Source organism: Giraffa tippelskirchi, chromosome 7 (assembly GCF_054371585.1).
Source record: "Giraffa tippelskirchi isolate mGirTip1 chromosome 7, T2T-mGirTip1v1.2.pri, whole genome shotgun sequence".
Classification (NCBI taxonomy): Eukaryota; Metazoa; Chordata; class Mammalia; order Artiodactyla; family Giraffidae; genus Giraffa; species Giraffa tippelskirchi.
In genome coordinates, this window is record NC_137281.1 from 159253454 (window position 1) to 159270214 (window position 16761).

The 16761-nt window shown below is 40.4% G+C and overlaps 1 protein-coding gene and 1 long non-coding RNA gene across 10 annotated transcripts in view; one reads left to right on the plus strand and one right to left on the minus strand.

Moving 5' to 3' along the window:
• The window catches only part of EML5 (EMAP like 5), a 156521-nt gene that overhangs the window by 10060 nt on the left and 129700 nt on the right, over positions 1-16761 (minus strand). For 4 of the 9 annotated variants that reach the window (XM_081510334.1, XM_081510329.1, XM_081510332.1 and 1 more), the window contains 3 exons: positions 15970-15990; positions 6057-6230; positions 4229-4437 (listed from right to left, as the gene is read on the minus strand). In XM_081510334.1, coding sequence (XP_081366460.1) covers positions 4229-4437; positions 6057-6230; positions 15970-15990 — 404 coding nt within the window. Of the gene's footprint in view, positions 1-4228; positions 4438-6056; positions 6266-15969; positions 15991-16761 lie in introns of all 9 variants that reach the window. The other 5 variants (XR_014059526.1, XM_081510331.1, XM_081510333.1 and 2 more) reach the window with 3 other exon arrangements.
• On the plus strand, positions 8-12794 carry LOC145513578 (uncharacterized). Its single transcript, XR_014059535.1, has 2 exons — positions 8-65; positions 10913-12794. It is a non-coding gene; the product is annotated as an uncharacterized LOC145513578 (long non-coding RNA).

The following is a 16761-nucleotide window of genomic DNA, read 5'->3' on the forward strand; positions in this document are numbered from 1 at the left end:
TTTACAGCAACTCGTATAAGATCCTGCACCAAAAACAATATGGAAACAACCAATGAGAAAATAAGGTTTGAATTATACCAAAAACAGATTTTCTTTAATCTTTCTGAGAATACTAGTTTGTATGTTTAATTTCCCTACAACAATTTAATATTGTTTCAAATTCCTCATATTTATGCTTAACCTCTATAACTAATATTTGGAAAACAATGATTATACTTGTCATACAGGAGCATCATTAATTTATGCCTTATCTGCGACTGGAATGTAAAAACTAGCATTTTACTTCCCCTGCTCTTCTCATAGCCCCTAGCGTGGCAGTGGTTTAGTACTTAAGTAGTTTCTGATTCTTGTGACCCCATGAACTGTAGCCCGCCAGGCTTCTCTGTTCATGGGGTTTTCCAGGCAAGAAGACTGGAGTGGGTTGCCATTTCCTTTTCCAGGGGATCTTCCTGACGCAGGGATCAAAACCTGGGTCTCATGCATTGTAAGCGGATTCTATACCGACTGAGCCACCAGGGAAGATCAGAGTATATTCAAAAAGGCTTAAACTGAGTCAGTTCAGTTCAGTCACTCAGTCATGTCCGACTCTTTACAACCCCATGGACTGCAGCACTCCAGGCCTCCCTGTCCATCACCAACTCCAAAGCTTGCTCAAACTCATGTCCATTGAGTTGGTGATGCCATCCAACCATCTCATCTTCTATCACCCCCTTCCCCTCCTGCCTTCAATCTTTCCCAGCATCAGGGTCTTTTCAGATGAGTCAGTTCTTCACATCAGGTGGCCAAAGTATTGGAGCTTCAGCTTCAGCATCAGTCCTTCCAATGAACACCCAGGACTGATCTCCTTTAGGATGGACTGGTTGGATCTCCTTGCAGTTCAAGGGACTCTCAAGAGTCTTCTCCAACACCACAGTTCAAAAGCATCAATTCTTCGGCGCTCAGCTTTCTTCACCATCCAACTCTCACATCCATACATGACTACTGGAAAAATCACAGCTTTGACTAGACGGACCTTTGTTGGCAAAGTAATGTCTCTGCTTTTTAATATGCTGTTTAGGTTGGTCATAGCTTTTCTTCCAAGGAGCAACCATCTTTGAATTTCATGGCTGCAGTCACCATCGTAAGTGATTTTGGAGCCCAAGAAACTAAAGTCTGTCACTGTTTCAACTGTTTCTCCATCTATTTGCCATGTGATGGGACCACATGCCATGATCTTGGTTTTTTGAATGTTGAGTTTCAAGCCAGCTTTTTCATTCTCCTCTTTCACTTTCACCAAGAGGCTCTTTAGTTCCTCTTCACTTTCTGCCATAAGGGTGGTGTCATCGGCGTATCTGAGGTTACTGATATTTCTCCCGGCAATCTTGATTTCAGCTTGTGCTTCATACAGTCTGGCATTTCGCACAATGTACTCTGCATAGAAGTTAAGCAAGCCAGGTGACAATATACAGCCTTGACACATTTCTTTCCCAATTTGGAACCAGTTCATTGTTCCATGTCCGGTTCTAACTGTTGCTTCTGGACCTCCATACAGATTTCTCAGGAGGCAGGTCAGGTGGTCTGGTATTCCCATCTCTTTAAGAATTTCCCACAGTTTGCTGTGACCCACACAAAGGCTTTAGCGTAGTCAATAAAGCAGAAATAGATGTTTTTCTGGAACTCTCTTGCTTTTTCGATGATCCAGCGGATGTTGGCAATTTGATCTCTGGTTCCTCTGCCTTTTCTAAAACCAGCTTGAACATCTGGAAGTTCACGGTTCACGTACTGATGAAGCCTGGCTTGGAGAATTTTGAGCATTACTTTGCTAGTGTGTGAGATGAGTGCAATTGTGTGGTAGTTTGAGCATTCTTTGGCATTTCCTTTCTTTGGGATTGAATGAAAACTGACCTTTTCCAGTCCTGCTGAGTTTTCCAAATTTGCTGGCATATTGAGTGCAGCACTTTCACAGCATCATCTTTAGGATTTGAAATAGCTTAACTGTAATTCCATCACCTCCACTGGCTTTGTTCGTAGGGATGCTTCCTAAGGCCCACTTGACTTTGCATTCCAGGAGGTCTGGCTCTAGGTGAGTGATCACACCATGGTGGTTACCTGGGTCATGAAGATCTTTTTTGTACAGTTCTTCTGTGTATTCTTTCCCTCTTCTTAGTATCTTCTGCTTCTGTTAGGTTCATACCGTTTCTGTCTTTTATTGTCCCCATCTTTGCATGAAATGTTCCCTTGGTGTATCTAATTTTCTTGAAGAGCTTGCTAATCTTTCCCATTCTATTGTTTTCCTTTCTTTGCATTGTTCACTTAAGAAGGCCTTCTTACCTCTCCTTGCTATTCTTTGGAACTCTGCATTCAGATGGGTGTGTCTTTCCTCTTCTCCTGTCTTTTGTTTCTCTTCTTTTCTCAGCTATTTGTCAGGCCTCCTCAGATGACCATTTTGCCTTTTTGCATTTCTTCATCTTGGGGATGGTCTTGATCACTGCCTCCTGTACAGTGTCACGAACCTTCAGGCACTTTGTCTATAAGATCTAATCCCTTGAATCTATTTGTCACTTCCACTGTATAATCGTAAAGTACCTGATTTAGGTCATACCTGAATGGTCTAGTGGTTTTCCCTACTTTCTTCAATTTAAGTCTGAATTTGGCAATAAGAAGTTCATGGTCTGAGCCACAGTCTGCTCCTGGTCTTGTTTTTGCTGACTGTATAGAGCTTCTCCATCTTTGGCTATAAAGAATATAATCAAACTGATTTCAGTATTGACCATGTGATGATGTCCATGTATAGAGTCATCTCTTGTGTTGTTGGAAGAGGGTGTTTTCTATGACCACTGCATTCTCTTGGCAAAACTCTGTTGGCCTTTGCCCTGCTTCAATCTGTACTCACTCCAAGGCCAGACTTGCCTGATCCTCCAGGTGTCTCTTGACTTCCTACTTCTGCGCTCCAGTCCCCTATAATGAAAAGGACATCTGTTTTGGGTGTTAGCTCTAGAAGGTCTTGTAGGTCTTCACAGAACCGTTCAACTTCAGCTTCTTCAGTATCAGTGGCTGGGGCATAGACTTGGATACTGTGACAGAGAATGGTTTGCCTTGGAAACGAACAGAGATCATTCTGTCATTTCTGAGACCACACCCAAGTACCGCATTTCAGACTCTTTTGTTGACCATGACGGCTACTCCATTTCTTCTAAGGGATTCTTGCCCATAGTAGTAGATACAGTGAACATCAACCCATTTTGTTTTGTAACAAAACATTTGCACTGATTTGCACTGTTGCTTCAAACATAAACAAGTCAGTTAGGCCTAAAATTCTTATCTTCAAGTTTATTTTCCATTGGGAATGGGCAATTGATTAAATAAGGAATTTTATATCTGAAGAAAGTTAATGTATATGGGCATAATAATGTCAAGCATTTGAGTGTGTACAGTTTTCATCCAGAAAGGAAATTACTGGTCTTGTAGTAAGAAACTCCATGATATTTAGCTGAAGTTTGACGTGGCATAACGAGCATTTTCAGTGGTGTTTTCCCTCAAAAATGTAAGTTTTAAGATTCCAGAATTACACTTTTCTTCCTTCAAGTATTACATACCCAACATAAATACTTAAAGAAAACCAACTTAGTTTTTTGATGCACCAAAGGGTTTAAAAAGCCTGGCCAGGACAAGATGTTAAAGGAAAGAGATGTGTCTTGTAAACCACAAGTCCAAGTGGCATGAGGGGCGGGGAAGAGACGGCCCTGGAGCACCCTTCCTAGTAAACCAGGGCCGGGCTGCGCTCACGTTCCTCCCGATGAGACACTGGCCCTGAGCACTTCCAACCACAGCATAAGCAGTGAGTTAAGACGGCAGGAAGCACAGGAAGTCCTGAACCAAGCACCCTCTTAAACACTGGGAAGTCATATGTCACAATTTATCTTTTATTCTGACAAATTATTAGGACCTCGGAGACTTAGGGTGACAGAAAGTTAAGGAAGGCTTCTGGGAATGGCCACGGCCCAAGGACGCAAGTGCTCCACCGTAACCTTTCTCCTCGTTAACTTTCTTTCCCACTCCCTGACTTCTGAAAGTATCAGAATTGGAAAAATGAAATACAGGCATGACCAGGACACAGGCTAGAATTAGTGGACTACAGTGTCATATACACAACATTCATGTGGCTCATCTATCTAAGGCAAGAAAATTCAACACAGTCCAGTTTGGGTCATTCACAGCTACACAACCACAGGCAATTTAAGAGACATACTGCACCAAACGCAACAGCAAGCATGGTCTGCATCCGGGCATCCTGCAGAGTGCTCAGTAGCCCTTTCTTGCTGAGAAGAGCTCTTCCTGCCAGGGTCCAGAACTTGACGTGCTTTACTCCCACAGAGACAAACTGGGAGTCTGAATCTGGTCGGAATTCGGCCACAAAAATACGCTGGTTGTGACCAGCTCTGCTGGCAATTTTGGCACCTAATAAAAAAGACACAACAGAATTTTCTAGGTGAGTAATAAGAGCTCAGCTGATTTTTTTTTTTTTTATAGGATTAAACAGTTATTGAGAACATATAGTTCAAAAAACAAATGCTTATAGCAAGAATGCGCAGGGAATTCCCGGGCAGTCCAGTGGTTAGGACTTGGCACGTTCACTGCCAAGGGCCCAGGTTCAATCTCTGGTGGGGGAGCTCAGATTCCACAAACCTCGTGGTGCAGCACCCGCCCCCTCCACCCACCCACACACCCACACCCACACCCACACACACATTCACACCCCCCCACACCCACACCCCCCCACACCCCTCCCCACACCCCCCCCACACCCCCCACCCACCCACCCACACACCCACACCCACACCCACACACACACACACACACCCACACACATTCACACCCACCCACACCCACACCCCCCCACACACACCCACACCCCCCCACACCCACACAAAGAGAGGGCCTGTCCCTTGCACTGCTACCTAGCAATCACGCAGCAGACGATTACTAGGGTCCTTTTCACACATTTTTGCAAGTGATGTATGATTTAAGGAGGGCTTCATTATAATTTAAGGGGCATTTTAGATTGTAGGAACCATTTTTTTTTTTCTATGTAGCTCTGTGAGTTTCACTTTTTATTTTTTTCACAGTTCAGACCTTTCTTTACGCTCATCAGGCCATGAATTCACGGGGATGGGCTCCGACAGTTCAGGTTCCTTCCCGCCGGTTCTCATGACGTGCGCTTCTCTGGCTGGACTGGCTGGAGCCCCGGCTGAAGCCGAGTCCCTTTCTCGCTGGCTTCCTTCTGTTTCCCATCACTTTCCTTCAAGCATCTCAGGAAGCTGTCTGGCTCTCAGGGTGTGTAAAATGCTCAGTGCACACATTAATTCTCTTGGCAAGGATCTTGCCCCTGTCTGCTTACAGGGAAGTCAAACAGCGTGCTGGGCTACACTAGCCTCTCCCATTCTGCCATGGTGCCATTCGTGGGGCATTCCATTTTGAACAGTATCTGTTCCCTTGATATCTACAGTATCACCTTTCTCGTAGATTTGCAAGTATGTGGCCAAAGGAACAAGGGTCCCTGTTTTCTAAAAGCCTAGAGAACATGCAGCAGGTGCCTCTCCTCTTGTCCTCTGTGCTGGGCATTTTGGCGAATTACTGGAAGGTGGCAGTTCTGGCCGAAAGGTGAATTTCACTTTTTATAACAGCTCTGTAACTGCAAAGTTTTATCTGAAGTGTAGTAAAGTAGTATTACCTTATTGCTCTTCCATTATCACTTGCAACATAATTCACTTCCATTCTTCAGTAAGATCCTCTATAACCAACCAAATATCAATTACAAGACCCTTTTATGCACAATTTCTTATTGAAAGGAGAGAGCAGTGAATCATTTTAATATTAGTAACTCATTAATTTATGCTTTGTTTACACTTTCACTGGGTTTTTAAAGTGGAACCCACCTACAACAGCTTTGTATGTGTACTGAGTAGGGCTGTAATGAATAATGGTTTCAATCAGTAAGTTAATACAAATATGAAATAGAAAATTCGTTTCACCCTATTTTTACTTATTTATTTAAATTACAAAGAGAAAAATCCTACCTTCTTGCCATCTCCAAACGGTAACTGTATGCTCTGGGTCTAGCCCCACAGAGAGCAGGCGTGTGCCAGTAGCACTGAAACTGACCGAACACACTCCCTTGGAGTGGCGGCATCTCAGTATGGACAGAGTCTGCTTGCTCACGGCGTCCCAGATGTGAACAGACGGGGCCGCAGCTAAACAAAGGCAGAATCCAGCAGCTGTAATACACCTGTTACAGACGTTTCCATTTCTAAGGCTGACACAGACTTATGTCTGAAACATGGAAAAAATACATACCAAAGGACTGTGCACTTAATAAAAAATAACTCAAAACTAAGACTGAATTTAAAAAAAAGGAAAGGAAAGAGACAGGGAAAAAAAATACAGACTACTTCCTCAGGCTCCAACAGCACTTTTTAGAAAACAGATTGTAGACAAATCAAGCAATCACAACTCTGAACAACTTTTCAAAAAAAAAACGCATGTTCTAGATACATGTTAAGTCTTTATATAATTATGTATATTATGGAGAAATATACAAACATTACCCAATAATGAAATACCAAGATATATTTAGTACTTATGTTATATGAAGGAGAGACTGAAAGTGAATACAAATTGAGAAAGGGAATAGGTAGGAAATCACATGAATAGATGACAAAGGAAATTTTCAACTGAATAGACATATATCTGGTGAAAGCTAAGTGCATATCACTCTATAAGACAGTAGTTTTTTAAAAAACAGGGTTTTATGGCAGAAATACAACTGCTTATCCTTTTAAAAATAATACTTTTTTTTTCTTTGTAGCCATTTTTACTGCTTAAAAAGATATCCCAGTTCTCTGAATTTTCTAAGTTAAAAAACCAAAGTTTTGAGCTGTTCTTTTTTCATGAATTGCACCCTATAAAAAGAAACAGACTTATGTTCAGTCTCAGAACATAAGTACTTTTAGTAAATAATTAAAACATGAAAGTTTATTTGCTTCAAATTATAAATCTGCTACAAATATTGCAAAAATAGAGAAATATTACATAATGACAAGCTGTCTTAAAATCACTTGATGCAGAAAGAAATTCTAGTCTTTAAAGAAACAGTCTGATAAAGTTAGACTATATTTTACACCATCTACAATTTATAGTATACAATGATAAATTAAAGCTGACAGTTCTTCAAACAAGGTTACAATATATTAACCCAGGGAGTTAAATTTGAGTATCATTAAGTAAAAATTGTTCAAAGATTTATGCAACTGTAAAAAAATAAAACCAACTTGGAAACAGACATAACAATTAACCACATAATAGAGCAGTTATGTCTGAAAAATTGATCACAATAATTTAAGCACTGGACTAAAATTAGAATGTTCCTCATGCAATAAAAGTGAAAGGATATGAGGAACTGGTAAACTTAATTCAGTAAGAAATGCTAGGTGATTTATATATATATGTATATGATATATACACACACATACTGGAGATCATTCTATAATTTTTTGCCAGTGACAAATATTAAACAGGTCTTCTGTAATACAGAAATGCTTTTATATCTATAAAAAGAAACTCTGGGCAATCCATATACTGTATTTGTCTAAATGTGATGATGTGGCTAATGGATTTTTAAGAAAGAACACTCCATATTCTCCAAAAATTTAATATTTCATAAATTACAAAGAATTATATTAACCTAAAATTTAAATAGCAAGTAATTTTAAGTAAACTGAATTACTGAACTTTTCAAACTTTTATGAAAAAAATCAAATAAGACGGTAAGAACTTACACCAAGAATTTATGTCTTAAAACATAGGTATGACTATGTTATGAGAATGTTACACATTTAGAGTGCTCTAAACTTACATCAGGAGAAATATTTAAGATTTAAACTGGACATTCTCAAGGTCTACCTTACGAAAGGTAGATTGTGTTGTCTGACTTTCTCCTGTAATTTGAAAGTGGTCATGCATGATGCTGGGGTAGCAGAGATACTACTCCTACTTCTGCCCTTCCTGTAGGTCACCAGATAGGGACGTCTCACGGACCTGGCATATTATCAGGGACGGCTCGTCCTTTCTAATCCCTGCTTCTGGGCGATTCTGTGTTCCTGTGAACTCAGGCTCAGAGAAGCCTTGCCCTGGGTCACACACCTCAGTGCTGGCAGAGCTAGCCTCTAGAGGTGCGTGCTGTCAGCACCTAGCTTCTATTCCTGCTGTTCCCACACTGACTTTCTCCGGAAAATCAACCCTACCAACCATCCGTAACCATTCTTCACTCTCCGTCTCCAGGACACAGATGCCACAGGGTCCCTCTCTCTTAAATAACTTTGTCCGTTCACGGCTGTGCCGGGCTTTAGCGACTGCACAGCTCCTCTCCAGCTGCAGAGCGCGGGCTTCTTGCTGCAGGGGCCTCTCTTGCTGCGGAGCAGGGGCTCTAGGCTGCGCAGAGCTCCAGGGCACAGGCTCAGGAGTTGTGGCGCGTGGGTTTACTTGTTCCGCGGCATGTGGGATCTTCCCGGACCAGGGGTTGAACTTGTGTCTCCTGCATTGGCAGGCGGATTCTTTACTATGGAGCCACCAGGGGAGCCCATAAGGGTCTCTTAAAATTACAAGTGGATTTCATAAGAATCAAAGGTTTAAAAGATTTTTTTTCATCCCCTAGTTTGCCTTGATGCAGCACAGTAAACGGTGCGTTTTAAAAACAAGATTTTAATATGGACCATTAAGTGTACCGATGGCTGGCACGGTAAAAAGCATCTGCCTACAATGCGGGAGACCTGGGTTCGATCCCTGGGTTGGGAAGATCCCCTGAAGAAGGAAATGGCAACCCACTCCAGTATTCTTGCCTGGAAAATCCCATGGACGGAGGAACCTGGTAGGCTAGAGTCCGTGGGGTCCCAAAGACTCAAACACGACTGAGCGACTTCACTTCACTTCACTTCTTCTATAGTGGACAACATTACCACTAATGTTGGACCCAGCACTCCTTCCTTCCTTCTTTCTTAATAAAGCTCTGATTTTATTCAGGAATCCATGCCTCCCTCATGCAGTACAAGTGATTCAGGGGAAAGACACTGCATGGTCAACTTAATAGTCTACGCCCATTGTGATAAGACCTCCACACATCCCACAATCCTTCCCGTCCCATCCCCTCACCCCTGACATTGGTGATTCAGTTCAGGGCTTTGCGCACATCTTAAAATGACTCACTCAGGCTAAAACGCACCACTAATTTTATTATTATTTTTAAAAATATTCATTTATTTGGCTGCACTGGGTCTTAGTTGCGACATGTGGATCTAGTTCCTTTATCAGGGCTCAATCCTGGGCTCCCTGCATTGGGAGTGAGAGGTCTTAGCCACTGGATCACCCAGGGAAGACCCAAGAAGCACTAATTTTAGGTCAGGTTTTGAAAGAGGATTTTATTCTCTTTCCCACTTGATGAAAAGGCAAGGAGGCATGTAACTCCAACCCTTTTATAGCACAAATACAGCAGCCTCGTGGGTGAAGCCAGTGCTGTGGATGGCAGAGAGGAAGGGCTGGGAAGCACACTGTGGCTCCTGAATCAGCAAAGGCAGGCGGGCACCCTCCCTCTGCACTCCTGGGCGATGACCAATTTCCTTTTCGGTCATGAGAGGGCCCATGGAAGACCACTAAGTCATTGAATGAACTGTCTATCGGGACAAACAGTGACCTATACCAGACAGAGCTCTCCCTCCTTGACTTGCCTTAAGGATCAAAAGTGTCAAGATTCTTACCTCCTCACACAGTCTTAGATGGGCTGATAAAACTCTGCCAGAGACAAAAGATGTTCCCTTAGGGCCAACTCAAAACACAACTACTGTACTCAGATGGTAGTCAGACCATACCTTCTCTAATACATACATTTACTCTCCCACATTCCAAAGTGAGAATTTTGAAACTTGTCCCATTACCTCACCACCTCCTCACCCTCAGATGATGAAGTATCAACAAAAGCCATCAGAAAGGATCTTCCTTATTTTCCCACCTCCAAACCTACCAGTTTTCCTGCATTTGAACCTATACTCCCTTCATTCCTAATGACTGCAGATAATTTCTTCCTGCCTAACTCTCTCCCAAAGTATTCCACTATCTCATTTAGCCAGCTGCTCAAGCAAGAAATTAAGTTAGTCTCTATTCCTTACTCTCCATCATGCTCCCAGTCCACTTTATCAGAAAGACTGCTGGATCTACCTCTAAAATCTAAGCCATCTTTGTCTAGTTCTATTTTCACTCCTACCACCATAGTTTAAAATGTCTTTTGCTTGGACTACTCCAAGAGCCTCCCAATTTTCTGGAGGCTCTTTCCTCTCTATATTCTTAATAGTGCAGAGAGTGATCTTCTCAGAGTATAAATTAGATCACATAAACTCCCTTGCCTACAACTCTCTGGTAATGGACTCTGTACTTGCTAGGAATGCAAACTCCTCTCTATGACCTGCAAGCCCTACATGACTGACCCAACCTTTTTCAAAGTTCATCTCAGAGGCCTTACTCCAGTCACACTAACCTTCCTGTTTCTTAATTCAGCTTTAGGGCCTCCAGAGCAAAGAGTTAACACAAGCAGGACTGAATTCACTATCACTAGAATGGCCTGCTTGCTAATGCCTAAGAACCTGACTTTTGAAATATTTCCTGTGTTGATAAGGCTATTTTGTCCATCTGGGGCACCAGATAAATAAACTGTGGAAAATTCTGAAAGAGATGGGAATACCAGACCATCTGACCTGTCTCTTGAGAAACCTGTATGCAGGTCAGGAAGCAACAATTAGAACTGGACATGGAACAACAGACTGGTTCCAAATAGGAAAAGGAGGACGTCAAGGCTGTATATTGTCACCCTGCTTATTTAACTTATATGCAGAGTACATCATGAGAAACGCTGGGCTGGAAGAAACACAAGCTGGAATCAAGATTGCTGAGAGAAATATCAATAACCTCAGATATGCGGATGACACCACCCTTATGGCAGAAAGTGAAGAACTAAAGAGCCTCTTGATGAAAGTGAAAGAGGAGAGTGAAAAAGTTGGCTTAAAGCTCAACGTTCAGAAAACTAAGATCATGGCATCTGGTCCCATCACTTCATGGGAAATAGATGGGGAAACAGTGTCAGACTTTATTTTTCTGGGCTCCAAAATCACTGCTGATGGTGATTGCAGCCATGAAATTAAAAGACGCTTACTCCTTGGAAAGAAGGTTATGGCCAACCTAGATATCATATTGAAAAGCAGAGACATTACTTTGCCAACAAAAGTCCGTCTAGTCAAGGCTATGGTTTTTCCAGTGGTCATGTATGGATGTGAGAGTTGGATGGTGAAGAAAGCTGAGTGCAGCAGAATTGATGCTTTTGAACTGTGGTGTTGGAGAAGACTCTTGAGAGTCCCTTGGACTGCAAGAAGATCCAACCAGTCCATCCTAAAGGAGATCAGTCCTGGGTGTTCACTGGAAGGACTGATGTTGAAGCTGAAACTCCAATACTTTGGCCACCTCATGCGAAGAGTTGACTCATTGGAAAAGACCCTAATGCTGGGTAGGATTGGGGGCAGGAGGAGAAGGGGACGACAGAGGATGAGATGGTTGGATGGCATCACCAACTCGATGGACATGAGTTTGGGTAGACTCCGGGAGTTGGTGATGGACAGGGAGGCCTGGTGTGCTGCGATTCATGGGGTCGCAAAGAGTCGGACACGACTGAGCGACTGAACTGAAACTGAACTGGGGCACCAAATACCTGCTTTCTCCTGGGAGTATGGTATTTCAGTCGTTGTGGCTTTGTGTCCTTGTGATCAGCCCCCCAAAACAAATCTTGGTCTCTGAGTCTTCAGCGGGCTACCCTGGGCAGAAGCTTGTAGAAGCAGGTTCTGTGTGACCCTCGGAGCAGAGCTTTGAAAGAGACACAGATCTAGGACCACTGTGCCTTGATTCTCTAGGACCACTGAAGGTGTGGGTGGTCTAGGAGTCTTAAACCAGGCCTGAGTCTGGAGCCCCCAGGTCACCCTTCGGCTGCCACTGTCTAGTACCATTTTTGGCCTCACTAAATCTTACTACTTCTGGAAAAAACCACTGTTCTGTTGCTATCACCCTGTTGTTTTTTTATCATGTTTATCACCATCTTAGATCATGTTATTTTTTAAAATGTATTTATTTATTGCCTGTCTCTAAAAGAGACAAAATTGAAGATATTATGTAGGTTCTTATGTAATAAAAGAAAACAATTTTCTTTTGTGGAAAACAAATTTCCACAAAATTTTTATTGATGAAAATCACTGAGTGAAAATTTTTATAGTATCTAATGAGAATTAATTTTTTGAGGGGGAATATTAATTCACTTAAGTGGGGTTCAAAGTCAATGTTCTTTATTTTTTTAAAAAATTACAAATGTTCATCTGTTAATGATGGCCTATAATGATTTTCAACTCTGACAATGTCTCACAGATAGGTACTGTCAAATATGAATATCACTCCAAAAGCAAATGATTTTAATTGAGCATGTTAATCACTTGGAAGGCATTCAGAAAACTGTATTAGTTGTTCTGGCCTGATGTTTGTCTTTTTAGCATGTATTATATTGCAGAATAATAACTATAAATTGAAGGTTAGGTGGAAATTCTCAACTGTACAGTTAAACAGATTTTTTAAATGTGGCAATTTTCTTTACACTTGTACAAGATCTAAAAACAATGCTGCTGGAATTGAAATTTAAGCCCAGAAAATATACTTGCTGCAAATTTGTGTGGGAAAAGGAATCTGGTGTCTTGTCTTAATTTCTGATGGTATGAAATGTACACAGTGCAGTTTGGCATGACTTGTGATGCAAAGATTAGTTGTCACCAAATGACTTTCCTGCGGTATAAGTTTCACATATAAGCACTGTAATTTCAAGGTATGTAACTGTAATTGTAGTTTCCTTGTAATTTCAGGTTGAATCATTATGAAACATTATCAAATCTGCAGCAAAAACTCATTTCCAAAGCCATTCAGTTTTCCATAATAGAGACCGAGGGCAGTTTGTCTCAGAAAAATTTCAGTCCTGGCTCTGAGTGACAGAAATTGCAAAGAACAACAACAAAAAATGTTACCACTGCTAAACCACTGAACTGCTGTGGTAGGGCAAGTCCGGACATTCACCTTCTATTTCTGACAGAAATTAATGGAATTGATGATGGTTAAGGCTATGAGAGCAAATAAAGTTAATTACTGACTGTCAATAACAAAATACTGAGCTTCAATCATACATGATAGATTGAAATATTTTTCACAAAGCACCTGCTGAGGAATAACACAGTGAATAAACCATAGGCTTCAAGTGCCTTTAAAGTTTATAAGCCATGTAAATTTTACTAACTATCCTCTTTTCGGCTCTAGCTCCACACATATTTTTACCATCCTCAGCTGTAGTACATCTTAACAGATTCCACTTCAGGTTGTACTGAATTAATGTTTTCTTAAGTTATTTGAAAATATTATCTTTTCAAATTGTTCCACGGAGACCATTTATAGAGGCAAACTGGACCATTTATAGAGGCAAACTTTACTTAAAAGTCAGCACTGATTCCTCAAATAAACAACTGGCAACATCTGTCAACCTATCAAGAACCAAGGGAAACCATTCAGAATCATCTGCCCCTTTTTTGCCTGTTTTTAGTGACTACTGATGTTGTTTGCAAAGCCCTCAATTGTTTTAGCAACGGTTCTTGACAAAAGATCTTAAACAAGTTTATTTTCTCTGGACACTCATTCATTGCAGTCAAACATGATTTAATTAAGCCAGCAATAAACAGCTTGTCTTAATTAGCTAACAAATGAGTCATTCAGAACCTTACTTAGGTTTTAGGCATATTTTATTTTTTGAAGAAATTCTGTTGTGATGAGATATTGTGTTTTTTAAAATAATTTTTTAAAATTTAATTTGATTTATTTGTTTTTGGCCACACCACACTGCATGCAGGATCCTAGCTCCCTGACCAGGGATTGAACCCGAGCCCCCTGCAGTGGAAGCCTGGAGTCCCAGCCACTGGACCACCAGGGAAGTCCCAAGATACTGTTTTAAAGTTCCTAATTTTTCTGATTTTTGCTTTCCTGTGACCTGGGGATATTGCAATAAAGTCAGTGTGAAAATGTTGACATAGACTTTATTCTTTCAGCACAGCTACAGTATCCCTGCGTAAAAAGCACAATGTTTTTACCATGTCATGCTAAGTCGCTTCAGTCGTGTCCGACTCTGTGCGACCCTATGGGCAGCAGCCCACCAGGCTCCTCTGTCCACGGGATTCTCCAGGCAAGAATACTGGAGTGAGTTGCCATTTCCTTCTCCATCTCATTTGACAACAAAACCCACACTTCACTGTGCCTTTATAGTCTGACATTCAGAGTCTATTTTTCCCTTCCCCTCTCCTCTTTTGCCATGATAGATATACAATGGTTAAAAAAGCAAATTGGCAGCAAAGTGGATACACCTAAAGAATGTTATATTTAGTGAAATAAGTCAGATAGAGAAAGACAAATACTGTATGATATCACCTATATGTAGACTCTAAAAAACAATACAAACGGATGTACATGCAAACCAGGAACAGACTCACGGATATAGAACGCAAACTAGTGGTGACCTAAGGAGAGGGAAGTGGGTGGGGCACATTAGGGGAGAGACTAAGAGACGCAAACTGTTTTGTGTAAAACAGGTGAGGATATATTGTATAGCACAGGGGAATTACAGCCATTATCTTGTAATAACTTTTAGTGGTATATAAGTTATAAAAGATGAATCACAATGTTGTATACCTGAAAGTTATATATAATGCTGTATATCAACTATCCTTCAACAACAACAAAATGTTGTGGAATATAGCAACACACGTAGCACGCAAAACCTGTCAAGCTTTAAAATAGAATCACTGCAATCTGTCGTCTGCCAAGCCTGGAAAGCGATGAGTGTTAGAAACAGTCTCTGCTGCAACTCTGCCATGAGAGCACCAAAGCTGCCATGGTCAGTACGTGACTGAACGAGCCGGGCCGTGTCCAGAAAACCTCATCTGTGGACACTGAAATCTGAATTCCATACACTTCTCATGTTTTGTGAAATTTTGTTCTTTCTTTGATATTTTCCAACTATTTAAATGACTAAAAACTACACTCAGTCACAGGCTGTACAAAAACAGGTGGTGGGCAGATCAGGCCCAAGGGCTCTAAGTCTGCTAACCTCTGCTCCTGAGTGCAGCCCAAGAGAGCAAGGCCCTTGTCTGCTGTGTTGAATACATTTGCGGGTAAATAGTCAAATCACAAAGTCATGCTTTTTCCTGGAGGAGAAGGAAATGGATACAAATGTTTTCTTAACAGACTGTTAATTCTTACTATATTATATGAACTGAAATTGAGTTGAAAAAGCCTAGCTATTATAATATCTAAATACAACTGACATGCATTTGTTCATCTAAGAGCTTTGTACACTTCACAAAGTCACGGTCAAATTCAATAATAAAAAGTTATTTTCAAATCTTTCAATGTTCTGTTGATCTAATGTGCAATAATTTTGATGATTATATAAAAATAGTAATTGAAAAATTTTTATTTCTAGGCAATAAAATTTACTGATTCATACTTAGGATCAAGTTTTAGCCCCATCTTTATTCCTACCAGCTATATGATATTGGTAAGTTAATACCTACTATGGAGAATTCTTTTGATGACTAAATAGGTAACACAAGTAAAGTGCTTACAACAATTCTGAGCACACTAACAAAGTCAAAATATATCAGTTTAAAAAAAATTACTGTAGATTGGGCTCAGCATCATGACATTAAAATGATACATTCTTGACTTTTAAAAAACCCAAACTAGTTCAACTATCTTATTATTCTATAAAAATGTAGGCTATCACTGCTTAACAATATGAGTAAAATAGAAAGTGGTAAATTTCCTTACCTGACATGTCTGCTGAATCACCTATAATGGAAAAGTAGCAGAAAAATAATTATCCAGAAACAACAAAAACACTATATGCAAAATTTATAAAAAGTCAATTACCATAAAATAATTTTAAATAATTTAAATAATTGTGTCATATACAAAATTAATTTCATTATGTAAAACTGAGTACACTGTAAGTGAAGCCACTAATCTCAATTATCTATGCATATTAATATTATATGCATATGACCTTTCAATCTTTTGATCAGTATTTTCTTTAGTGAGTTACATGAAATTATAAAAACGTTTAAAATAGTACTGATATGGCTTAAAATTGATATGACTTTATTTTGGTTTACAAATGCCCTGATAATAGATCCTTTGGGCTTTCGTGTAGCTCTACTTGAAGGGAAGAATCAGATCTACATCATCTGAAAGAAATGATGGCAAAAGTTGGCATGTAACTCAAGGAAAAGAAGGCTCTTAATTCAGGCCACAAACTAACCCCTTTCTTATTTTTTTTAACTAAACATTTTCTGTATGAGTAAAAGATTGCCACAAAAGAAAACATGAAATTCATTGTATTTACAGTAGAAATACTTATTAATCAAAATTTTAGAGTTAATAATCTTTAGCAAGAAAGAAAGCAGAAAAATTTAGAAACCTTTTCTAGATAGATGATTGTTTTCTGTTTTATTAGAACTTTATATCCCTGTGTGTTTCAGTCGTATCCAACTCTGTGTGACCCTATGGACTGAAGCCAGGCAGGCTCCTCTGTCCACAGGATTCTCCAGGCAAGAATATGGA